The following is a 23,868-nucleotide window of genomic DNA, read 5'->3' on the forward strand; positions in this document are numbered from 1 at the left end:
ACTGTGCTTTGGAATATCGGAGGTGAGATGAACGTAGTTAAATACCTAGGTAGAGTTTCCAGGCTGTTTACCTCTCTTAGGCGATAATTCAAAAATTCCCAAGACACAATGGAGGCTTTCGAGGCGATAATGTCATTGGGTGACAGGGAAAATTGGTGAGTTATTCAACATCCTGCGAGTTTCGAACGCGCGTACTAAGATGATAGTTGCCCACCTACCATCATCCCGGACCCGCACGGGACCTGGAAAGATAGCGGCTTAAGCGAAATAGTTGAACACAACGCTACCGACGCTTCCGTGGATGAGGAGATACTGCGGCCAAACCTAAGGGCTCAATCTGGCGCCACTGGTCTTCGAGAGATCGAGTCATTGTTTGAGTCTCTGCTCTCTAGTGAACCAGCGCGTTCAGAAAGGCAGTCTAGAACACATCCTAAGTTCCCTGGTGTGACTGAGATTCCAACGACATCCTAATTCGCGGGACTGCTTGGAGAGTTGGAAAAAGTTTTGGACAAAGGTTCATCTAAGGGGACACCTAAGCGGGGGGCGCATAGAGAATGGGAAGCACTTCATTTTGCGGCGCAGAAGGGTAATGCTGCTCTATGTAAAGCGTTTATAGAAAGGGGAGCTTTGGTTGACTCGCGGGAAGACGATAACTGGACCCCGTTGATTTTGGCTGCCCAAAACGGCCATCTCGAGGTGTGCCGTATCCTTCTTGATGCCGGGGCGAATCCCAACGCATCTGGAGATAGTCAGCGCACCCCGTTATTACAAGCCGTTCAAGGAAAACATATCGAGGTCGTCAAGCTTTTGCTATCCAGAGGAGCGGACGTGTCCCAGCCAACCAAAAGGTGTACTCTAGTAATGGCTGTGGTAGGTATCAAGCCAGATTCCGACGAGGGCGATAAGCAAATTTCCTTGGAAATCGCGAAGCTTCTCATTGATGCTGGTGCAGATATCAATGAAAAGGATGTGGATGAAGATACTCCTCTCAAGATGGCATGTGGCGCGGGTTTTTTGACTATGGCTGAGTTTCTGCTCACCAACGGCGCTGATCCGAATACGAGGGATTCAAACCATAGGACATGCCTTCACATAACTTCTTTTCGAACGAATCCGGATATTATAAAGCTGCTGACGAGATATGGAGCTGATGTTAACGCCGTAGGGGATACAATGTGGACATCGCTTCATTTCGTAACTCAACTTGACAAGGAACGCACCTTCGAGACCGTACAGACCCTCATTCAAGCCGGAGCTGACGTCAATATCTCAGGAGCACATGAAGCTACACCGCTCTATCCAGCGGTCCAGGCAAATGGATACGATGTAGTCGAGCTCCTCCTCAATGAAGGCGCACATCCCGATACAACCACGATCCAAGGAGTAACGCCCCTCGTTGTGGCTATAAGGGGATCTAACCTTGACGTCGTCAATCTACTCCTAGCGCATAAAGCAAGAACAGACATACTGGATGAAAATGGGTTTAACATTGTTCATTCTGCTGCGATGCAGGACAGCGTCGAAGTATTGAAGAGAGTTCTTGAGACAGGGGCCGACAAGGATCTGATCAGTACCGATGAACGCAATTTACGACCAATTCATTTGGCTTCCCAGAATAAGAACGACGAAATTTCCATGACGCTTTTGGAATACGGAGCGAAGGTTTAGGAACTTTTTTTTCTTTCCAAATAGACAGCTTGCGTTTGGCGTGATAGATACTAGAAGCCCTACCGTTGTGAAATTCAAGTCTTTTTCTACCCCATTTATCAGTGTCCGAGCATCAAACGTAGAAAAGCTAATGGCTTACCTGGAAACATTTTCTGCTGGGTTGGACAGGCAGCGGCCCTATATCATTTTGACGTGTCTACCGACGCTCTATTCTGGGCGGAAGTCTCCTACAGCATTCGCAACTTGGTTCTATTATCTTTTTCTACTGGGGCAGCTGTCCTCCTATGAATAATGAAATGCGGGTCAATGTGGCCACTGTAATCGTCAAATGGGACTCTGAGATTTGCGAAGAAAACAAAACTATGTATTTTCCCCAATTTCTTTTTGTTCTTTACTTAAAACCTTTCAAATGCCACCAGAACTACCCAGGTACCCATATGGTTAGAGGAAAGAGTCGTATCTAGCTACCTAGGCATTGACGGTGGATAGACAGGGTCTATCGCAATCTATCGCGTATGGCCAATACAGTACCTAGGTAGTAAATGGATGCGGGTGTACGCTGTCACGTTCATGTAGAAGTCTGAGGACTCCCAGCTGACAATATTTCCAACAATTGATCACTAGTGTTTAGTTAACAAGTCGATTACCGCAGCGTGATTTCTTTTCCTGGCTCTCTCGAGTGGTGTTTCCTGATTAGTACCACCACGTATAGTTACGTCAGCGCCACGTTGGAGTAAGTAACGGACCACATCGGCGAAGCCACCTCCAGCCGCTCCGTAAAGAGCAGTACGGTTGGCGACGTCTATCGCATTCATATTGGCTGTTATCTCGTCCGTTCTCATAGACAGGAGCTCCACGACGGTTTCGGCCTTACCAGCCCAGGCGGCCCAGTGCAGAGGCGTCTGTTTATCTTTATCTTGGGTATTGGGGTCTACTCCCTTTTCTATCAGGAAACGAGTCATGGCAGCGTCTCCCGAGTAAGCAAAAATGTGTAAGGCTGTTTCTGAGCGACGCCCTTTGAGCGAAGGAGTGATGCCGAGCTGGATCAGTTTACGAGTCGCATTCGAAAATCCACGCCTCGCCATTTCAATAATAGCTTTCGACGCGACTGGGGTGGGGATGGCATACTCCTTCATGTTATGTGTAAAGAAGCTAAATGCAAGCTCAAATTCTTCGGTAGCGTGAGCCTCAAGTTGTTTTCGAAGCTCGTCGAGTTTGAATTTAATTGACATGCCGGAGGCCTCTTTTTGTACTTGCTGCCTTTGTCTGGTGTTGGATTCTCTATAATATATGTTAGTCGTATGGAACAAAAGTACGCCTTGTAGTACAAACTCAATTTGTGATAGGCTCACACAAAGCTGTTCACTTCTGAGCCACGCAGCAACAGCGCTGGGTAGAAATCCTGATTTATTCTTGCGGAGGGAATAATGCGAAAGTGCTTTTTCAAATGGCCAATTGGCTTCTTGTAGAGTGAGGCGAACGATCTCTTCGTGCTCCGCAGGAAGAGCTGCAATAGCATGAAAAGCTGTGCCTCCCGCTAAATGTCCCTCCTGCTCATCCATAAATCCGCTGCAGAGGTTGTCATGGCATACGGAGATGTGCTGATGACAGTATTTATACGCAAGGGACATGATGATGGTAATTTCGCTAGGGCTGAATTTGACCCGTTCCTTTGCCATAAGTGGTAAGTATCTCGAAACGAAATGCGTTACGACTGTAGATGCCAAATTGGGGTCAGTGTCTTTAATCATGATTCTCCAGAAACTTTCACTCTTCCAGCTTGAAGGAGGTGCCGAAATCTCCAAGTTTAAGGGTCAAACTATTACGTATCTCAAAATCCGATTCTTTTGTCTTGATATTCCCTTGTTTTCTTATGGCAATAAGAACTAGAGCATGTGCAAGTCAATAAAAATTTCCCGTCCGCTTAGCTTTGAATCAGGATGAGCTCATCTCAATGCTTACTATTCCCAGGTTTGATATCGCGATGTATAATTGGGGGCCAAGGCTTTTCAAATCTCGAGTATTCGTAGACAAGCCCGTCTTGCCGAAATACTTTGAGTCCATAGTGACACCTAGTTAAAGCTGAGGCAAGGCCTTCAAGGATATGCCAAGAAAATGCATCAGGCGAACCGCCCCTATAAGGTCGTCTTAGCGATTTCTTCCTTTATCCCAAATTCCAAGGAGTCATTCCAAACTAAGTGCCTTACCCAAAAAAAGGACGAAGATGCAGAGCGCATTTTTGCAGGTCGCCGCACTGGCAGTATTCGGTGTAGATATGCATTTTCGTGCTGCTTAATTCATGGTGAACATACGCCAAAATATGCGGGTGGTCAAGATCCATGTAACTTCTTAATTCCTTATCCGTGTCTCCGATGTGTTTCTCCCGAGCAGCCTTCGATGTGAAGTTATGGAATTTTATGACTTTCTTCGCATATTGCTGTACTAGTCGTGAGCGAGTCTTCATGATTTCATACATATAAATTTGGGAGGACGAACGCCTTGGCACAATTCACATTCAACCATAAATACATCCCCATATGCTCCGCTACCTAGTAAATCCTCGGACTTAGTACTCGCTTTGAACTGGTGTGGTTGGCAGCGACCTTTATGACGGTAGAAAACAACAACCCCAGACAGGTCTTCGGTCGTTTTGTCGGAATCATGTTGAACTTCTAATTGTGATACCCCTTTAAGTTCCTTAGGCATCTTCGCAGTTTGCTATGTGCTTCGATTGAAACCCGCCAGATTCAAATTCAATCTTGCCATTATGTTCCATAGGTCGCACTAACATTCAGGCCAGAAAGAAAGAGGCAGCACCCAGAAATCTAGCGAAGGTTTTGGCAATCCCTTAAAAGTCGTAGCCACTGAGCCACCTAATGCTCAATAAGTCGGGTACTAAGCTGATGGTAACTGCCCCGGTTAGATTCAGCCCAGGTAAGGCCTCCAGGCTTCAACGACCCCGGACAATGAGCCTTGCCAACATGGCACCAATAAAACCAACGGTATCCACAATATATTCCGCAGTCACTTGTCATACCACAATACTCTGGTTACCTTTTTGCCCTTTTGGTCTTGGGCTAGTCCTATTTCGCAATCAAGACGAATGATTTTAAGCCTTAAGATGTTAGTATTTAAAACATCAAACTAACCCAAGAGCAGGCAGGTTGCTTGTCTCAATATGAGCTGAAAAGCCGTGAAGTTAAACATTCTGCCCGGCTATCGACAATGGCGGAGCTCGGCCTAGCAGTAGTATCTCTCACATTTCAGGTGTTTGCGGGCTGTATTAAAGGTATGTGAAGTTGCCCTAACGTATCTGAGGTAGAACTTGAATAATCGGTTGGTGTATCTCAGGGTATCAGCTGCTTTCCGAGGCTTCCGATCTCCCGAGGGAATATGAATACATGAGAGTGCGACTCAAAACAGAACAGTTTCGTCTCCTTGACTGGGCACATATCGTCAAGATCTCAGAGGATGACGATAATCTCTCGGCTGGGACGGCCGAAAGGGGAGTGTTCCTGGAAGTTCTTCAGCAACAGCAAAAACTCCTGTTCCGATTTGCTCAATACGGGGAACGTCTAGAACCACTCGCAACACCAACAGCTCCAGAACCAAAATTGCAAGCTAGCAGCGCTGACGCGACTTCGCATCACGTCCGTTTTCCGCAATCAAAAGATCTTCTACAGAAGGCGCTGTTGTATATACATACAACACGTAACCTCCCTGGGCGACTTCGTTGGGTAGTACACGATAAGGCTAAAATTGACACACTCCTCGGCAAACTTGCCGATTTGAATAACTTCCTCACGGAATTCCTCAACAAGAACCAGGTGGGGAAATTCCTCGAGCTTCAGGTATGTTGAGCAGTAGGATTGTCCTCACTAGAGTACGAAGACTCATAACTTACACGAGAACAGGCCAGGACAAATTATGGGATAATGCAGCTTAACTCCAACGTGGGTCAGCTATTGAACATATTCCAAGCAACACGCTCGCAGATGTCACCAGAGTCGGCAAGAACACGTCGTATTGACGACCATGCGACTACTCGGCCAACAGGTCTCAATGTCGGGGAACGTCCAAAGACAGCGCCAGTTCCGTACGACGACCTAGCGTCTTTAGCCAAGATCAAGGCCCTTAATCTCGCCATCGAAGAAAGCAACCTGACAGACCCGCTCGCCAAAAGATTTAGGGCTAAAAACAGCCAGAGAAATTACATCAGCCGAGTTGAACGTAGCAGACTTGATATTCCTGGATGATAACCCACAACCACAATGCGTACTTGAAAATCCAAGAACAGAGGCTATTCATCACCGCAATTAATCAATTGCAGGCGACAAACATGTCTGGATTGAATGGAGACGGTTTCCTGGCGATGAGAACGGCTGGCCTCATCTCCACCAGTACCGAACAGGCTGTAACCAACAAGGAGCAACAAACACTACCCTTGATAGTGATGGCAGGATGAACGCTCGCCCAACCGCACTTGTTGCCATGTTACGCCCTCGTGACAATGCGGAATTATTCCATGCGTCGCCGTGCTTGGGTTATTTCTGTAGCTATACACCTGCTGTTGCAATGTCACGAGCTGTGATTGAGGTCGACGAAAGAGAACTCTGTTCCGGTCTTGTCTTTGAGAAACCACACGGCTGTGATCCTAGCGTGCGTCTGGCATCATTGTTAAAACTACTCCGGCGCCGTTCACCACTGGTTCCCAGTCTAACGCAACGCGTAAAGCTGGCACTTGCCGTGGTCGAGAGTGTTGAGCGCTTGCACGCGGTTAATTGGCTTCACAAAGGCTTGCGCAGCTATAACATCTTGTTCTTCGCTGGCGACAACAGGACTAGCAAGAGAGATGCCCATGATCATAAATTCGACTTGACGCAGCCCATTGTTTCTGGGTTTGATTACTCACGGCCAACGAAAAAGCAGCAGTGGACGGAGAAGGCGAAAAAAATCCAGCCCACGATATGTACCGCCGCCCAAAGGTGCAATCGGAGTACGTATCGGCCGAAGTAACAGGAACGGCAGCTGAAGTCGAGCTAAGCTTTAAGAAAACCTATGACTACTACAGCCTCGGTGTCATACTATTCGAGATCGCACGTTGGCAGTCCATCGATACGATCCTAAACGTAGATCTCGAATCGGCACAAATAAAGCACACCATCACGGTGCGCCGACGGCTGCTGCATGAAGAGCTGCGGAGTGTACGGGGATGCATGGATGATGTTATGCACGACGTTATCGAGACGTGTTTGACCGGTCCGACGGCGTTTGGGCTTGATGATACTAATGACGAGGTAGATCCAGAGGTCGCGGCGCAGTTGCAGCGTGAATTTTATTTTAGGGTCGTGGAGAAGATTAAAGGGATTTGTGTTTGACGAAAAGTCAACATTTCGGATGGCAGCCGGTGTTTGTTGAACCAGATGAGAAGTTTTGCGTCTATAAGTTGAATTGAGCGTCGAAGATGTATTTTCTAGAATTCAAGGTACCCAAATATCTCCAGGTAAATTTCAAATCAAGCGGGGATAAAAGGTCACATGATTTTGTACGACACCAGCCTCCAAGTTTATTTCAATTTCCCAAGCAGTTGTGATAGAATCGTACCTTCCAGAAATCCTTTGTGGGAAGGTACTGGCCAGGTATGAGCAACCTTAGAATTTAGAAGTGAAACTCGACGATATCAGTTGGGAGGTACAGCCCACTACAATGTTTCAGGTACTGTGCAAGTATTTAAGAATTTCTCTCAACCTCCTAGCCGTCAATTGAAACCTAAGAAGTACAATATCAATTACGGCTTAAAAGCGAACAAGAAAAAAAAACCAAATAAAAAAATAAGAAAAAGAAAGCAGAAAACACAATTGACCCCTACTTATCACCCTAGTATTCAAAGCCCTGGCGAGGGCTAAGACCAAAATCACGACAGACCCTAAGATGATAGCCTTGGAAGATACCTACCTAGGTACCCTTCGGAAAAGACTGAAACCAATATTTGCCTACCCTATTTATACTATCAACTCTGTTGAAGAGTTGAATGGACGACGTTTGATATTTTAAACAAAATTCTGGCCTCGGACTAGGTATATGTGGTGGGCGTATTTGAATTCGGTGGTAAATTTGTCGTATATGGCTTTGGCATCGATAAAGGAGTAGAATGGGGGGACCACTACTGGGGAACGCCGGGAGATACGTGAAGAAAATCGGCTCGTCGGCATCTCAGTCAAGATTAGGGACTTGTTAATAGGATTAGGTCGATGGCTAATGGAATGGGTTGACTATTGTAGTGGCTGCAGATACCAATATTCGCAAATCCAGCGCCGCCACAAAAGGGCATAATGGTTCTACGTGTAAGTAAGATCTAGTCGGAGGGCTCGATTGATTTGATTCATTTCGCTACCAGATATTTATATACATAGGTAGCCCAGTATATACTCGTTTATATCACAGGGTTGTTATAACCTATCTAACTCGCTAACCATCCCAACAATGCATCGTGGAACATATCAGGCTCCTGAATCTGCGGCGCGTGTCCTAAATTAGGGAATTCTATCAAATCCGCATTTGGTATCGCAGCGGCAGCTTGCTTCCCTAACACATCATAATGGCCTAGTTTAGCCTGGACGTCCGGTGGGCTCCATTGTTTGCCTAGAGCCGTGGTGTCCTTATCACCTATGATCAGAAGGGTTTTCGGTTTCAATATGCCAAACTCATAAACCACCGGTGCGCTCAGGGCCATGTCAGTGATAAGAGCTTGGTCAAAGGCAAACGTGGACGCTTCACTGCCTTTGTAGATGTTAACCAGCATGTTCACCCAAACATCGTACGACTCGTTCCAATGCCCCACGTAATATGTCGATTGCTCGTACGCTCGAATCGTGGTGTAGTTGCTAGCTGCCTCGGAGAGATAGAGATGATCCACGCTCATATACGGCACACCGAGAGCTTTCCAATCTTCCAGCCCTATGGGATTCACCAGAACTAGTTTTTCGACGATTTCGGGGAACATCAAGCCGAAGCGCACAGACGTCATACCCCCCAAAGAATGCCCGACCACAGTCACATTCCCGATGTCCAGGGCTTGCAACAGATTCCTCGTATTATACGACAATTGCTGTAACGTATATTGATACGATTCCGGTTTAGATGACTTGCAAAAGCCAACTTGGTCCGGTAAGATGACTCGGTATCCTATCCCCGCGAGTTTTCTGGCGGTCGCCTCCCACGTGGGCCCGCAGAAATTCTTCCCGTGTAAGCAAATGGCGACCTTGCCGTTCGGCTCAGATGTCGGCGCAATATCCATGAAAGCCATTTCGAGATCTTGATGTTGAGAAGTGAACTTATACAACTGTAATGGCCACGGATATGTGAAATTTGAACCGTTTAGATCACCTGATGAAGGCGCATCGCATATAGTTCCTGATTCTCGTGCTGCTACATGCTGGATGGGCGTGACGTACCCCGCGATGATAGCGGCTACAATAGTGAGGATTTTCATGTTGTCGCGGGCGTCTAATGCTTCAGGAATGCAAACTACAAGCCCTTTGACGCTTTAACACCATATATGAAGATGCTGCTATTGTCGCCGTCATTGAGCTAGACGATATTCTATGATTTTGTTTATAAACGAAGCCAGCGATACGGTGTTTATTGCTGCTAATAGTACGAAAAAAATGAACAACTTTCTCCAAATTCGATAAAATTTACATGGATAATTGGCAAATTCAGTATCAGGCACCGGAAATCCAAAATAACAACTCGCATGAAATCTTCAACCCCTCATTGGATCTAGACGCGGCGGATTCGCGAATATTTGGACATAACGCCGAGCTCAATCTACCTATGTAATTCCTCCACGTTAGGCATGGTTAGATCATCGGAAAATGTGCTTAGTATCGGTATAACGCACCGAGGCGGTCCTAAAATACTTCCTGTTTTAGTAGGTGAGTAAGTGTTTAGATATCTATCACCATCTTTGACTCAGCTCCGTCACAGCTAGGTTGACACTGCGTGGAGAAATACAATGCTAGTAACACAGATAACTCCCAGGGAAAGACCTGGGGAATAAAAGCAGATTATAAAGAAATCTGATTGTCTTCATATTCAAGAACCGAGTCTATTTCAAACGCGAATGATGCCGGTAGGTATTGACGCAATGATCCAGAGATATATTGATTGTGGTGATGAGTCTGGGCTTGTTTACTATCAATACGATCCAACAACCGAACTTACTGTGTTCAGTGCCGGCGATCAATGGGGCGTATGCATATCGATCTTGGCCAACTTGGAGGTATAGCGGAGATGTCGCTTAGACTTAATTGAAAAACCACCTAGGTAGCTTCCGGATCGCGTTATAACTCCGATGTAACCTCAGATCACCATGGAGCAGGAGTTTCTATCCTACTCTGAGCTTTCTAAGTGATGACAAGTTGGAGGTCTCGTGGATTATAAGGTGTCAATTCCTGACGACGCTTCTTAATAGAATCGTTGCCCTAAATAAGGTATTTTGGACCTCGATGTCGCATCATGTTGAATTGGACATAGAATTTCGATCGAAAGGTATGCGCAAGCCTTCGTACGCGCACACTACGCAAATCTATAGGAATTACTTCTAATTGCGTGCCTGATTGATGGACCGAAAATACCCCCACGTCTCCGTTGGCCGTTTTCGTGTGGTTTATTGGTGGGTTAACTGAGTACAGTATGATCGCCACTGGAGCTTGTTTCGGAGATTCAATAATTCCTGAAGCAAATTCAAGGTGAGGAAATGAGTATCGGCGACCTGAGGTTTTAGTCTCCCGAGTCTGGAAGCTCGATAGACTTGGTTTGTAAAGCCAAGCAAGGGGTTAGTCATGAGGTGATGATGCGATTGACCTCCTACCGGTGGAAAACCAATGTGTGATTTCGATACGACCTCAACCCAGTGTTCCGGTAACACATCCATTTATCTCAACTGCCGTTTCGGCAGCTTAATATGTGCTTTTAGTGAGCTATAGTAATACCAATATCCTTAAACTATATGAACTTGATTCAAAGCTTCTCGTTTAGGTAGCTCATAGTATTACGGATTTGGAAAGGACGAGCAGACATAAGTTCCAATATGAGCCTCATATATACTAGATAGTTAGCCAATCCATACCTAGGAAACTCCTGGATTATAGTACGAGATTCGTTGCCGAAATTTGACGTTTGACGTGACCCATGGACACAACAGGGGAGAGCATGTCTACGGACAGCAATGCCGTTGATATAGAGGTTCCTTGCATCGTTTTCTTCGTGTTGACGCCGCTATTTCTGGGCATGCGACTCGCATCTCGACTGAAAACCGGTTCAGGCCTAGGATGGGATGATTGGATGATAATGGTATCGTGGGTATGTCGACTTTGGGGTGAAATCGATGAATTGAGTGTCATAGCTGACTTCGTGACCTTTGAAGGTTTTCGCTCAGCTCGTATCGGGCCTCTTGATCGCAGCTTGCATGCATGGTTTCGGACAGCACTACTACATCATTCCAGAGTCGGAGAAAACGTTGACGCTCGAGATCTATTATATCGCACAAGCGTTCTATAAGCTTACCCTAAATATGACCAAGGCGTCTATCCTCCTATTATATCTTCGAATATTCCTGCAGCGATGGTTTAGGATATCGTGTTATGTGGTGTTGGCTATTATTCTGAGTTATATGGTGGCGACAACCGCCTCGTCTATCTGGCAGTGTACCCCAATTAGCAAAGCCTGGGACAAGTCGATACCGGGAACATGTATCAGCATCACTGGAAATTGGTATGCGAACGCAGGTTTCTCTATCGCGACGGACATCACTATTTTGGTGCTTCCTATGCAACCCATCTATGGATCCAATCTGCCGACGAGACAGAAATGGGCATTGATGATTGTGTTTGCCTGTGGAATATTGTGAGTTCTGATTCAAGAGTGGCGGAAGGGGGGTTGCGAATGAGCTAACTGTGGTTGTTAGTGTTACCATCACGAGCATAATACGTATGCAGACCATTAACTTCTCGTCGACTAGCTCCGATCCTACGTATGATATTGTATCATCGACTTGGACCGTCATTGAAGAGAACGTCGCTATAATATGTGCGTGTTTGCCTATGTGTAAAGCACCATTGAACTGGTTGTTCCCGTCGATGTTCACATCTAGCTCGAGGCGCACCTCGAATGGTTATAAGCCGCCGAGTCAAGGCACAGAAGAAACTAGCCGGAACATATGGCGTCCAATCAGGGGTGATAGCGAAATGTTGAGTACGCGTGTGACGTCTGTCCAGTGTCGGAAATCTTCCAACGCGAATAACAGCCAGGAATACATGTTAGAGAATACGATCTCAACGGATCATGGTAGTGATGTGGAGGGTGGCCGGGGTATTCGAAAAATCATACAATACGACATAACGGTCCATACGTCAGGCGAAAGTAAAGAGCGTGTTTAAAATGCAATGATTGAAAATGATAAATTCACTTGGATTTATGGGGCGTTATAATGAATAACCTTCGTTTTGATCCCTTCTTGTGTATGGGGTAGACATGACGAAATCAATAATGAGGGTACTGGCGTATATGGTTGGACATGGACTGTCGGCTGTGAATAGATAAATGAGCACGATAAATGTATATATGATATCAAAGGCATCAGGTTAAGAAAAAAAGAGATTCAACGATATTTTCAGCATCCTAACTCCAGTTGCAGAAGTATAATTGCTTCAATCAATGGTTAGTAAAGAAAAGGAAGGGGACGGCGGGTGTCGGTGGATGGATGGAGTTAAGTTGACCCGCCGATGACGTACTTGAAGTGGGCCTCTAAGTACCTTGGTATAGTACCTAGGTATTCAATTAGAGGATGCTGTATTTTTGAATTGAAGCTTACCCACTCTTTTTTATCCAAAGAATGAATTATCGATCTCTCAATTCAATCATTCTAAGCTATTGCCCACGATGAAACCAATACGTTCCTTACCGACGACGAATATCATATTCAAACCTCTAACTCCGCGTCCATGCCGTGGCCCGAATTGCCTACGTGGCAACCTACAACAATGCCGAACGTTCCTTTCACGCAAGCGAACATCCTACCGTGCCCTTGAAGGTTATAACATTAATCGCATGCGCTCCGAATCATATGACTACTATACACGACGGCGAACCTTTCTCTTATGCGGTGCGATATCTGGTTTCGTCGGTATATTCTACTCATCCTATTTACTCTACCAAAATATCCAAAAACCTACGAAGTTAGATAGCGGATTACCCGACAAACTAGACCCTTTCAGCACCGAGGCTGGCTCGAAGCGTAAAACAGTTATTCATGATGGTGATGGGACAGAGCTTGTACCGACGGGAAACAGCACCGTTACTACATTTCCGCGACTACTGGATCTCGAGCTTGGGGCCTCAGAAGGTCAAGAGAGGATCAATGGTGTGGAGTATACCTTAGTTGGACTAGGCGTAAGAACGGTGAGCTTCTTGGGTATTCAGGTGTATATGGTGGGATACTACATCGCAACACAAGATATTGCTGCTATTCAATCGCGCCTAATCAAGGAGATAAATCCGATCGCGACAACATTGGTACCCAACGAGAAGGAGGAATTACGCAAAGCGCTGCTAGATCCAGTGCGGGGAGAAAAGCTGTGGAGTGATATTCTATTGGAGGTCCGCCCACGCTCCCTGTTCAGAGTTGTCCCCGTGAGAGATACCGACTTTCATCATTTGAGAGACGGTTTCGTGCGGGCAATCACTGCGAGGTCACAAGGCAACAATCGTGACTTTGGAGACGAGTCATTTGGAGAAGCTATGAAAGAGTTCCGAGGTTTATTCAACCGAGGCAAAGTACCCAAGGGCCGTGAGATGTTGTTGGTCAGAGATGCTGCTGGGCAGCTGACCATTACCTTTGATGCTGGCAAGGCCGGTATGGGCACCATCGGACGTGTCCCTGAGGAACGGGTATCCCGATTGTTGTGGCTTAACTACCTAGCCGGTAGTAAGGTTGCGTCTGAACCGGCAAGGAAGAATATTGTCGAGGGCATCATGGAGTTTGTGGAGCGACCTGTGGGTACCGTCGCGACACAAGTGATATGATACATATGCCGGACTCACCTATAGCTGAAGGTTGTACGTTATTTCTGAGCGCCAAGGAGTTGTACATTTGGTGTATATTATGCAGCATTCCATTTCACTCTACAGTGTCATTCAGCAGAGAAGCAGCATCGTGATCATGCCCATTATTGCCCATTTTTTACTCTACTACCTACCAGCTACTTGTCTTCTTCGGTAATGCAAAATAGCCCGGATGATTCGAAAGAGATGTTACTTGGCCGGGTATACTAGGCTAAAGATCCGAATGCGACAATCTCTTTATTCACCTCCTCGATCCGAGTTGCTTGGCCCCGTTTCATCATGAGAAAAAAAAAGGCACTCGTTTTTCTTGCCGGAGTCGGTGGGCTGTGTGAGAGACGGACGTGGCAGATCATAGAGACCCTGACGAAATAAAAACACCTGAGCTTGGGGTCTGATGTCAGGGAGGGACCGCCTTGGCTGTATAAAATGCAAATTAAATGGTCACGTCGTAATGAATGTACATGCAACCGCAACCACCAGTTCAGTGAAACCAGGAAAGCCGAAAAGCACTGATCGACTATACCAAAGTTCCTATTATCTCCTCCCCATCTCTCATGCCCTTTTCCGATGGCTAGACATTTCCAGATGTTCCCCTCCAAAGACCATTCTCGAACACTCGACTGTCAACTTCTGACACAAGTTAAACCGCGTCCGAAACGTTCGATGCCCGGGCTAGACTCCGAACGCAATCATCGGGATGTTGGGAACAGCTGGGACCATCGGCGTCATCCTCGTCCCGATCGTGCTAATTGCCATCATCCTGGCTATCTGGTATTGTCCTTTTCGGCACGCGACTCATTCCCCTTCTGGTGCGCCATTGCCGGGCAATACCGGCGCGACGGGCAACGGTGGTGCGACGAACAATCACAGTGCAGCAGCGGTAGCAGCAGCAGAAGCTCCTTACACCACGCCTTCGTACGAGCTTGAACCTCATCACGATCTACCACCACCGCGATCTTCAAGGCTATCTAGGATTTCGGAGGAGGGAGGACCCTTTAACCACATGGTACTTCACAAATGACTTCTATTCGTACGACCTAGGATATCCTATCTATTTTTTTATCGTTTCAATTTCTGGCGCGGATTCCATTCTTACAGAAGCTCCATTTACCTGCTTATCCTCTGTGTAACCTCTACTACGGTAGCTGCTGGAGCTTCTGGTAGGTCATCTAATGGATGAGAGGAGGCCCCACGATCATTCAAAGACATGCGCTGAAACCTTGAACAGTGTCTTTTCCATAACTTCATGAAGGAGTTATGTGATGTTAAGGAAAACACGATACCATTTGGAGTTTCAGGTGTTGTGACACATACACTTACGTTGAGTATTCGAAAATCATGGTGTCTGAACCAGTCACCTAGTTTACGTTGTTAGCTATATCACTAGTTATTGCTTCTAAAAATAAAGCACGCCCGGGACAATATACGAGATTCTCAAATACCTATGGTTACCTTGATCCTTCATGGACTAGCTAGTCCAGTGGTAGTTCTAGATCCTTACACGTGAACCTACGCTCAACACTAAGGTATGAAAACCTGCTCGATCCATCTCAAAGAGTGTCCGAAAGGGTTATAGTGAATAACATCCCCTGATATTCCTTCGTTATTGGATAAACGTCCGTAGATCCGCCTAATTCAATTTGCCCGCTTAGAGGATTCGCTCAAGGATATAGAAAGAGGTTCAAATAAGCTCTTGGATCCAACCCGATTCCCATGCTCTAGACAACGTTGAAAATAATCTAAACTACGTAGAGCAAGATTTCCGCAGGGTTTTGGTATACGGTAGCGGGCATGCAAGGGTGAGCTATATTTATATTCCGAATAGTGTCCGAACCCGCTCATAATCATTGGCTCGGACACATTTGGCTATGCGTTGAGATCAAGATATATATAAACGCTGACGCCAACTACAATTCGCAGGATTGAATTATAGAAATTTGATATTTTATTTCTAGCGCATGTTTGGTATCTATTGGTGACCTAATTGACGATAACTCGCTTGTTGTATATGCTAATCGAGAAGGACAACTTCAGGGGTAGCCCCTCGAGCGTTAACCGTAGCGCATTTCTTGGTATCACGCCTATCACCGAAAGCCTTCAGAATAACGGTTGCCGTCGTTTGTGGCTCGATAGCTTCTATGACGTAATCACAGCTTTGATTGAGGTCCATGGAGTCATAGAGCGCCGACTTCGACTAGAAGATTCTTGAGTTCGTCTTTGTTCTTGCCCTGGAGGTCCGAGTTGCCGCCGATGTGCTTTTTGCCAATCCAGATATTGGGGACGGTGGTTTGGCTCGAGATCTCCCTTAGCGCATCTTGAATAGCAGATCCGTCGGGTACTTCATCCAACTCGACTACCTTGTACTTTGTACCGAAACTGTCGAGGAGTCGTTTGGAGGCGCTGCAGTATGGGCAGTAACTTTTGGAGAATACAGCTAGAATGCGAAAGTGTTTGTTAGCCAAGGTCTCGCGGCGCATAGCGGGGAATAGAGAGTATTAGAGGTAGGGTACCACCTATTGACTCAAAATGGTATCCAAGGGTGGCGCGGAACAAATCCGACTGGGAACTTACCGACGGCATTCTCGTCAATGATGCTTTGAGCTTTGGTCTTTGCGTCGGCCATGATGTGCGATAATACAGGTGTGGATGTGAAGAGTCTGCGGAAAGAAAGCATGAGAATATCTATCAAAAAGAAGAACCGAGGGTGAAGATGGTGGGGCAAGTTGATTTATATACAGTTACACCCCGTTTCGGTACAATGACAGAAACAGAAGGATCGAAGGGTCGAAGATGGCGAATTGGATTTGTCATATGGTAATACAAATCTTGTCTTGTTACCCCGGTTTTTTTGTCATTCGAAAGAACTACCCCTACCCTGCTTGCCTATCTAGTTAGATAAGTAGGTACGTCTTAGTATAGTGTGGTTATAGTGTGTTATCTTTGTATCGGATGAAGGTTGTCGGCGAAATTTTGGTGTATGATGCCGGTCCGGGAATTGCACTAAGGGGATGACGGCAGAAGACGCAATTGCGATTTGAGATCATAGGTGACACAGATGTGTTACCTATAGGTACAAAGACGGGTAATCATTTAGAGATACTTAGGTACATATATATGTACCTAGATATGCAGATATAGACAGCCAATATTGAAGTACATTAATATTAGAAACTGTGCATCATAAAATTTACGAAATTCCGGAATTATACATTTCAATTTTGTATAGAGACTTCTGGTACTGTGAGTCTCATAAACGTATTTGCACCTATCAATTACAATACGAAGATACATATCTTAAATCTGATCTTTGATGCTGTCGAAAAAATGACGCAATGATTCCTATTGATAAAAAAGAACTGTCTATTGTTGGGACTCGAAGCGGGGCTGCTGGATCGGAGTCTTTTGAAAATTTGGTGGGGCAAACCTTAGTTTGGGGGACTAAACCTTAGCTTACATAACAAAATTCAAATTCTGCCACCGCTATTACCTAAAATGGGTTGTCCTTTTTCCTACAATTCCCAGCACCCCTAGTCCAGCCTTGTCCGTCTGGAACCAACCACTAAAGCCCCGACACCTGGCTTGCCAATTGGTAATTTCTACCAAAGCGCCGAAGCGATCTTTTCCGTCTCGCGCCAATAACTTTTCTCCTGCCTTCTCATTGTTCAACTCGTTATCTTACATACTGCACATATTCCTTACAACACCATCCAATTGTGAACCAACGAGCGACTTGTTCTTTAATAGCATTGGTGCGTAAGAACTACATACGTACTCAATCTTTATCGCGCATTCGTGCATCTCGCTATATTAGTACCGGACCAGTTGCACAATCGATAGATGCAATACCTTAGCTGTGGAACTTGTCCTTAGAAACGACCCAATAAGAGAAGATCCTACTTGGTGATTTTTGAAGGGAAGATCCATAAGCAGCCGGTCCTTCGAATCGCATGACCCAACCTAGCGACCTATCGTGGGTTCTGTCTTGACCGAACCGTTTTGCAGTTGACAACACATCATCGATCCGCTGAATAGTCGAAGCAATTGCATACATTGCACACATTGTGCACATTGTACTGCGTACTGCGTACACCAGCCAAGCATAGAGCCAGACGGACTAAACAGTATCCAAACCAAACAAGATTAGGGCAGACAGACAAAGGTTGCTGCATAAATCCTGCAGATCTCTGCCTACACGTAGAGCCCCCGAGCTTGCCCCACGATTATTGTTACTATAGGTTAAGTACCTATACCGGGAAAAGTCGCAACTACAAACCTTGACTTGTGTGGTAGTAGGGCAGTAGGTGATCTAAAAGGTCATCAGTGACTTGTGCAGAAGTCCTAGAGACATATGCACAGCTCCGTTCCGAGATCACTTGCAGCCACTCAACTCAATAACCCACACGATTGCTTGCTGTAAGTCGCGGTACCACCTGGTGTATCCGTGGCTCCTTTCTCCGCAAGTTAAAAGTAAAGGAACATCGCTGGGTGTCCTCCGGGACAACCTAGCTCATCAAAGTGGCTTCGGATCAGGCAATCTTGGCATCTGTTAGTGCCTTCAAGAACCTGACCGCATTACTACCACCTTCATTACAAACTTACCTCCAGGCAACAGTCGGCCAACTCTCGGAAGCCGTCACCGAATCGAACGATTATCTTGCCTCGCAAGGAGTCTCACCGACCTTCTTATATTCAACCTTAGCTGGTACCGCCGCCGCTTTCGCCGTACCCCTCACCATGATGTCCCGATGGAATCGCTGGATGGGCTCCAGCCGAGAAGCCCTCTCACCTTATGCCTCTCAGACGGACGCACCTCACGTCACCGATGACGACTTTAGCTATATCACCTCCGAAGATCTTGAAGAACATACCCTACCATCTCCTTCCCGAGCCTACGATCCACAGAGTCGACGACCCCCGCCCAGACCTAGCATGGATGATGATGTGATATTGATCGTCAGCAATGGTGTTTATTATCCTGTACATTTCCCGGCTTATTCAATTGGGGACGGCAAACTACTTGTCAGCGACGTGCGGGATCGTGCGGGGTTAATCATGGATATCAGTGAACGCCGGGCCCGTCGCATGAAGATGGTATACAAGGGTCGCCGCCTCGATGAACTGGACATTCCCATCCGAGATTACGGCGTCAAGAATAACAGCGAATTACTTGTAACAGTACCCGAGGGGAAGATAAGCGACGAGGACGAAGAGAGCGGTAGTGAGGAAGTCGTTGTCACTGAAGACCAGAAGTCCAAGAAGAACAAGAACAAGAATAAGAACCGAAAGAAGAAGAAGGAGCGTATCAGCCCTCGTGAGAGCACTGCAAACCTGGAAGTACCCAGCCAGCGCGACCGGCAGGGAAGAAAACAGTCTCCAGATCCGTCCATCCACCCATCTAGAGTACCATCTCCCGCAGTGCCCTCAGGTCCTGTGGAAAAGCTAGATGCCATTCGATCTCATTTTGACACGAACCTCCGCCCGCTTTGCCAAGAATTCATCAAGAACCCTCCGAGGGATAAGAAGAAGTTGGAAGATGAGCATCGAAAGTTGAGTGAGACTGTAATGCAACATGTGCTGTTAAAATTAGATGAGGTGGATACAGGAGGTGAGAAGGAAATTAGAGCAAAACGAAAGGAGCTGGTAAATTACGTTCAAGGCTTCCTGGGAGACATTGACGAGAGGCTACCTCCTTCGATCCGACCCAAAGGACGATAGTTTGTACGAGCATCGCCAGGATAGTTACTTGTTGATTCTGGCCCTGAGATTATAATGGGGTTACGTTCATCCTGATTTTATTTGCCGTCGCTGTGTAGACTACCTAAATGCTTGGTAGTTTAGCATAGTGCAAGCTTAGATAGCACCTCGTGGCTTTGGCTTTGGCTTTGATTTCGAGGTATATAATACCTCTCGGCGGATACATTTGCGCGGTGTATAGGAGCATTATCTGCATGCTATCACGAATAGCGTCATCGGTCATACCGAAAGACCATGCAAACCGAGAAGAGGTCGGTTTGATGAAGCATTGTTTATTGTAGCGTAACAATAAATGCATAAATAAAAAACCAAGTAAGAAACAGGAAATATCTATTATAGTGAGAAGAGAAACCATAATAAATGTATCATTCAAAATGGGTCAGGTGAAGCAAATTAAAATCATGTGAAAATGTTTCGAGATGTTTTGCGATCTATCCCTCGTCGGTGAGATCATCGTAGGTACAAGATGAGTGGATAGGCTGCTCATGTGCACATGTGGGTTCGAACTTTAAATGGCACGGTACTTTGGTGTTTGTACTGGGCTATCTGTGCGTGCCACCTGGGATCGGCTGGCTTTCAATTTTAACAAACTATGATTTTTGTTAGGTTATGCAAACCCTAGAGGTGGTCTAGGCGACTAACCCTCTCGCTTCCGTGTAAGCCCCACCATTCCGAAAAGAGATTAGTGAGATTCTCCCACGGAGCACACTCATTCTGTGCGTTCCGATAATTTTCAACATCTTTGTGGACTTTGTGGTGAACCTCTTTCCAACCTTTGCGACCATCAACACCAATATTCCGCGACCTACTAACCCACCACTCAACAGCGAGGGATAAAAAATTCAATAGGTCTTGGACGCATATTAATTTAATTGCGCTCTTGATCTATTTTATTTCCTCCTCTTCTATTCTTTCTTTTTTTTTCATTCACCCCGCGAACCATTGTGGTGACGATCCGGAAAGATGTCGTCCTTCGAGTCTGTTGTGAGTACCGATACATTATCATTGCCTATTTTGTTATTGTGCATTTGGAATTTATTCAAGGTTCTCTGGGAACGTAAGATTATTATTTGAATTGGGCTGGCTGGCGGCAGAACATCATTGCGAATTGGAGATTGGAATATCACGCGAAAATCGATCGATACATGAACATGAGGCTGATCCGGATTTACTTTTTTAGGTCGTCATTGATGGCAAGGGTCACCTCCTTGGTCGACTCGCCAGTATCGTCGCGAAGCAGCTACTCAGCGGTCAGAAGATCGTTGTCGTCCGCTCCGAGGCCCTCAACATCTCCGGCGAGTTCTTCCGCGCGAAGCGTACGTAACACCCTTACAATTATTCATCTACACACCCCGATTTTGAGGAATTCGTTGGACCTAAGTTAGACCTGGTTAAGAGCTTGGGAATTATCTCACCGAATCATTGGCGGAAGATAGAAAAATTAGAGGATAATGAAGCTGATGTCGAATTACAGTCAAGTACCACGCCTACCTTCGCAAGATGACCCGATACAATCCTACTCGAGGTGGTATGTTTTCTCCTACCCGACGATTTTGGATATACCGCGCCGTATACCATGAACGACGCGAATAATCTAATAATATTTCTTAGGTCCCTTCCACTTCCGTGCCCCGTCGCGAATCTTCTACAAGGCCGTCCGTGGCATGATCCCCCACAAGACTGCCCGAGGTGCTGCCGCGTTGGAGCGACTTAAGGTCTTCGAGGGTGTCCCCCCCCCTTACGACAAGCAGAAGAAGATGGTGGTTCCCCAGGCTCTCCGCGTCCTCCGACTACAACCCGGTCGCAAGTTCTGCACTGTCGGCCGATTGAGTCACGAGGTTGGCTGGAAGTACCAGGATGTTGTTGAGCGGTATGTTATTCATGGATTTACTATCGGCGGGCTTTTCTCTTCTCCATATGAGAGAGAAGAGCGCCAATTAATGGCAGAGTATTGGCTAACAATCTAAATTACAGACTAGAGGAACGACGAAAGGCGAAGGGTGCGGCATACTACGAGCGCAAGAAGCTCGCCCTACGACAAAAGTCGGAAGCCAAGAAGAACGCCAAGGTCGACAGCAAGACGGCCAAGGCTCTCGAGTCATACGGCTACTAATTGTTTCTTCATCCTTCTGCATTTTTTCGGCTCACTAAACAAAAATACCAACACAATTCCGTCTCATATTGCAACTAGATCCGGCGTGTGGGTTAGGGAATCTCGATCATCACATTTGCTCTTGTCATTACCGCGCGCAGTTCGAGGGAAGGCAGGGGCGGTCATAGGGTTGGGGATATGTCACCGGCTCCGGTCCTGTGTTCAATAACGAATTCGTCGTTCGGACACTGAATGAGAAAAACGACATCAACGAAAGAAACCTGTGCATTTTTTGATCCCCAGTGTGATTTGTGATTACTGATGTGAACGATGTCGCCAAACTACACGACTCTCAAGTCTCACGATAATACTTTTAACTAACACGTCTATTCTTAGGCATTTCTCGAAACATTCTAGATACTTGGGGGGTCCTAGCTACCTGCATGACTAGATCGAATTGACGTCATGGTGTCGATCCCTTCTCCCCCTATATCATGAACGCCGCGAATAAATTTGAAGCATTGACTTCGCAAGCTATTTGTAGGTCGCGTCTTAATTTTTTTCCTTTTGCCTTGTTTAGTTCCTGATCTTAAATAGAGCTTAAAGTGTTGTGCTACAAGTGCTTCTCGCTGTTCAAAGGAATACCGATACGTACGCCGACAGAATACACGACAGCATCCTAAAATGGCTTCAATGTTAAGCACGCGATAACATGTTCACCAGAAAGCTTCATAAGTATACGATAAAAAGGAAATTCTGTGTTGTGCCAGAGACCTATTAAAACTGGATGCGTCCAGTGTAAGTAGTAGTTACAGTCCTGGTCTTACTGTTCCGATGTCTATAATCCTTCATCCTAAGCAAACACCTCATAGCTAAAGCACGATATCTTAAAAGTCCCCCCCTTAGAAGCGAAGCATGATCATTTTCCTCGTTACTCGTTACTCATGGCTCGTTATCCCTTTCGATGGACAACAGGATCTCCGATGCAGTATCCGGTTCGGTAGAGCAAGTGTCGGCAAGTGCGTCGTTAATGTGGTCGGCGGCAATTGCGTGTTCGAAAACGATTGGGATCTTGGGTGCGCAGGTGCGCCGGTGATGCTTGGCCGATTGTTGGGGAGCGATTACCAATGAACTACACGGTTGCCGTTACGTTGTCCGTTGCTGTTACCTTCGGTTAGTGAATCGCCGACATGAAAGATGGGAAATACGGGAAGGAGGGATGGATGGACTTACCGGTGCATCTCAACGAGGCAGTGCTTGACTTCACGCTCGACGGCGTCAATGCGAAGACCCTGTAGAAGCGGCGGTTTTGTTAGTTATTTTCTTTTTGCGACGTTGAGGTAAAAGGGGTAGAGGATATTAAAGTGTCGACAGCAGGAGTAGACTTACCATGAAGGGAACGGTACGAACGATAGAGAATTGGGCGTCGGAAGACAGAGTCGCGTTTCCCTCGTTGTTCTGCGACTGTAGATGTTAGTTTATTTTTCTTGCTGCGACGCGGCACGCGACAACGCGCCGTGGTGTTTATTGGAAGTTTACACGGTCGGGAAAATTTGTTTCCAATCGATTTTGGATAGGAGAGAGAAGAGTGAAAGGGAGTAATAAGAAGGAAGTAGAGTAGAAAGATATTAACTATGAGAATCGATTACTTACCTGCATAGCAGGACGAACGTGATTGATGGTGAATACACCATATTGTTCGGCGAACAAAATTCGTCGAATGAGTCCGTCGAAGTAATGGGTCAGATTCTCCAGCTCTTCAAGGTGGAAGAGGCGACGGTCGCTTCGATCCTCAACGTTGTAACGCTGAAGTAAATTGTGTGCGAAGACACGATTAACGACAACAGGTCCAAGGTGCTTGCTGAGGTCGAAAGAGCGACGAGCGCCCTGGGCGTACACGTAGAAGATCTCCTTCATCTCGGGGACCTGGTAGACGCGAAGATTGCCGTCTTCGTCCTTGACACCAGCGATCAGGTCGCCGATGGCGGCTAGGACACGCGCCTCGGGCATGATGCTGCAGAGCTGGTTCTGGCAGTGAACCCATTCCGCGTTCACCAGCAGCATGCTGCTGGCGGGAACACCATTGACTGGTGTGTGGGTTGGCGTGTACGGAGGAGCGCGGGGGTTTAGGAACGAAGTAGGACGATTGTCCTGGGGATCGTGGTAAACAAGAACCATTTTTACAATACTTGAACGAAGTTAATGGTTGAAATCAAATTGAAATTGAT

The 23,868-nt window shown here is 46.4% G+C and overlaps 12 protein-coding genes across 12 annotated transcripts; 7 read left to right on the forward strand and 5 right to left on the reverse strand.

The window, feature by feature from the left end:
- Window positions 1–108: 108 nt before the first annotated feature.
- F4822DRAFT_426401 (ankyrin repeat-containing domain protein) lies at window positions 109–1,668 on the forward strand (the record flags this gene model as incomplete). Its single annotated transcript, XM_051460546.1, has 3 exons — window positions 109–155; window positions 207–442; window positions 503–1,668. 3 exons carry the CDS (start codon window positions 109–111, stop codon window positions 1,666–1,668), a joined length of 1,449 nt encoding a protein of 482 aa, XP_051316328.1.
- A 199-nt stretch (window positions 1,669–1,867) lies between these two features.
- Window positions 1,868–3,023, reverse strand: F4822DRAFT_393504 (ankyrin repeat-containing domain protein). Its single transcript, XM_051457301.1, has one exon. It carries the CDS (start codon window positions 2,898–2,900, stop codon window positions 2,289–2,291), a length of 612 nt encoding a protein of 203 aa, XP_051316329.1. The 5' UTR covers window positions 2,901–3,023; the 3' UTR covers window positions 1,868–2,288.
- Window positions 3,024–3,519: 496 nt separating this feature from the next.
- On the reverse strand, window positions 3,520–4,457 carry F4822DRAFT_154213 (kinase-like domain-containing protein). The gene is made up of 3 exons (XM_051453063.1): window positions 4,165–4,457; window positions 3,876–4,105; window positions 3,520–3,803 (listed from the first exon to the last, which is right to left on the reverse strand). Exons 1-3 carry the CDS (start codon window positions 4,372–4,374, stop codon window positions 3,620–3,622), a joined length of 624 nt encoding a protein of 207 aa, XP_051316330.1. The 5' UTR covers window positions 4,375–4,457; the 3' UTR covers window positions 3,520–3,619.
- F4822DRAFT_441910 (uncharacterized protein) lies at window positions 4,338–7,046 on the forward strand (the record flags this gene model as incomplete). The annotated part of the gene is made up of 5 exons (XM_051462919.1): window positions 4,338–4,957; window positions 5,020–5,519; window positions 5,583–5,898; window positions 5,999–6,653; window positions 6,713–7,046. Exons 1-5 carry the CDS (start codon window positions 4,894–4,896, stop codon window positions 7,044–7,046), a joined length of 1,869 nt encoding a protein of 622 aa, XP_051316331.1. The 5' UTR covers window positions 4,338–4,893.
- A 918-nt stretch (window positions 7,047–7,964) lies between these two features.
- Window positions 7,965–9,366, reverse strand: F4822DRAFT_393509 (alpha/beta-hydrolase). The gene has a single exon (XM_051457302.1). The coding sequence runs from the start codon at window positions 9,158–9,160 to the stop codon at window positions 8,129–8,131; it is 1,032 nt and encodes a 343-aa protein (XP_051316332.1). The 5' UTR covers window positions 9,161–9,366; the 3' UTR covers window positions 7,965–8,128.
- Window positions 9,367–10,735: 1,369 nt separating this feature from the next.
- F4822DRAFT_154228 (uncharacterized protein) lies at window positions 10,736–12,380 on the forward strand. Its single transcript, XM_051453064.1, has 3 exons — window positions 10,736–11,034; window positions 11,099–11,577; window positions 11,639–12,380. The coding sequence occupies exons 1-3, from the start codon at window positions 10,864–10,866 to the stop codon at window positions 12,108–12,110; spliced, it is 1,122 nt and encodes a 373-aa protein (XP_051316333.1). The 5' UTR covers window positions 10,736–10,863; the 3' UTR covers window positions 12,111–12,380.
- A 142-nt stretch (window positions 12,381–12,522) lies between these two features.
- Window positions 12,523–14,058, forward strand: F4822DRAFT_154292 (chalcone isomerase). The gene has a single exon (XM_051453065.1). It carries the CDS (start codon window positions 12,613–12,615, stop codon window positions 13,753–13,755), a length of 1,143 nt encoding a protein of 380 aa, XP_051316334.1. The 5' UTR covers window positions 12,523–12,612; the 3' UTR covers window positions 13,756–14,058.
- A 433-nt stretch (window positions 14,059–14,491) lies between these two features.
- F4822DRAFT_426408 (uncharacterized protein) lies at window positions 14,492–14,815 on the forward strand (the record flags this gene model as incomplete). The annotated part of the gene is made up of 1 exon (XM_051460547.1): window positions 14,492–14,815. The coding sequence occupies one exon, from the start codon at window positions 14,492–14,494 to the stop codon at window positions 14,813–14,815; it is 324 nt and encodes a 107-aa protein (XP_051316335.1).
- A 411-nt stretch (window positions 14,816–15,226) lies between these two features.
- Window positions 15,227–16,951, reverse strand: F4822DRAFT_393517 (putative glutaredoxin). Its single transcript, XM_051457303.1, has 2 exons — window positions 16,366–16,951; window positions 15,227–16,228 (listed from the first exon to the last, which is right to left on the reverse strand). Exons 1-2 carry the CDS (start codon window positions 16,466–16,468, stop codon window positions 15,969–15,971), a joined length of 363 nt encoding a protein of 120 aa, XP_051316336.1. The 5' UTR covers window positions 16,469–16,951; the 3' UTR covers window positions 15,227–15,968.
- A 1,211-nt stretch (window positions 16,952–18,162) lies between these two features.
- Window positions 18,163–19,561, forward strand: F4822DRAFT_154357 (BAG domain-containing protein). Its single transcript, XM_051453066.1, has 2 exons — window positions 18,163–18,339; window positions 18,407–19,561. The coding sequence occupies exon 2, from the start codon at window positions 18,529–18,531 to the stop codon at window positions 19,507–19,509; it is 981 nt and encodes a 326-aa protein (XP_051316337.1). The 5' UTR covers window positions 18,163–18,339; window positions 18,407–18,528; the 3' UTR covers window positions 19,510–19,561.
- An 861-nt stretch (window positions 19,562–20,422) lies between these two features.
- Window positions 20,423–22,080, forward strand: F4822DRAFT_154366 (60S ribosomal protein L16). The gene is made up of 5 exons (XM_051453067.1): window positions 20,423–20,532; window positions 20,729–20,864; window positions 21,023–21,076; window positions 21,160–21,418; window positions 21,523–22,080. Exons 1-5 carry the CDS (start codon window positions 20,512–20,514, stop codon window positions 21,659–21,661), a joined length of 609 nt encoding a protein of 202 aa, XP_051316338.1. The 5' UTR covers window positions 20,423–20,511; the 3' UTR covers window positions 21,662–22,080.
- A 502-nt stretch (window positions 22,081–22,582) lies between these two features.
- On the reverse strand, window positions 22,583–23,818 carry F4822DRAFT_426412 (uncharacterized protein; the record flags this gene model as incomplete). Its single annotated transcript, XM_051460548.1, has 4 exons — window positions 22,583–22,772; window positions 22,874–22,932; window positions 23,030–23,104; window positions 23,294–23,818. 4 exons carry the CDS (start codon window positions 23,816–23,818, stop codon window positions 22,583–22,585), a joined length of 849 nt encoding a protein of 282 aa, XP_051316339.1.
- Between the last annotated feature and the right edge of the window lie 50 nt (window positions 23,819–23,868).

This window comes from Hypoxylon trugodes (assembly GCF_022578975.1).
Source record: "Hypoxylon trugodes strain CBS 135444 unplaced genomic scaffold F4822scaffold_3, whole genome shotgun sequence".
Classification (NCBI taxonomy): domain Eukaryota; kingdom Fungi; phylum Ascomycota; class Sordariomycetes; order Xylariales; family Hypoxylaceae; genus Hypoxylon; species Hypoxylon trugodes.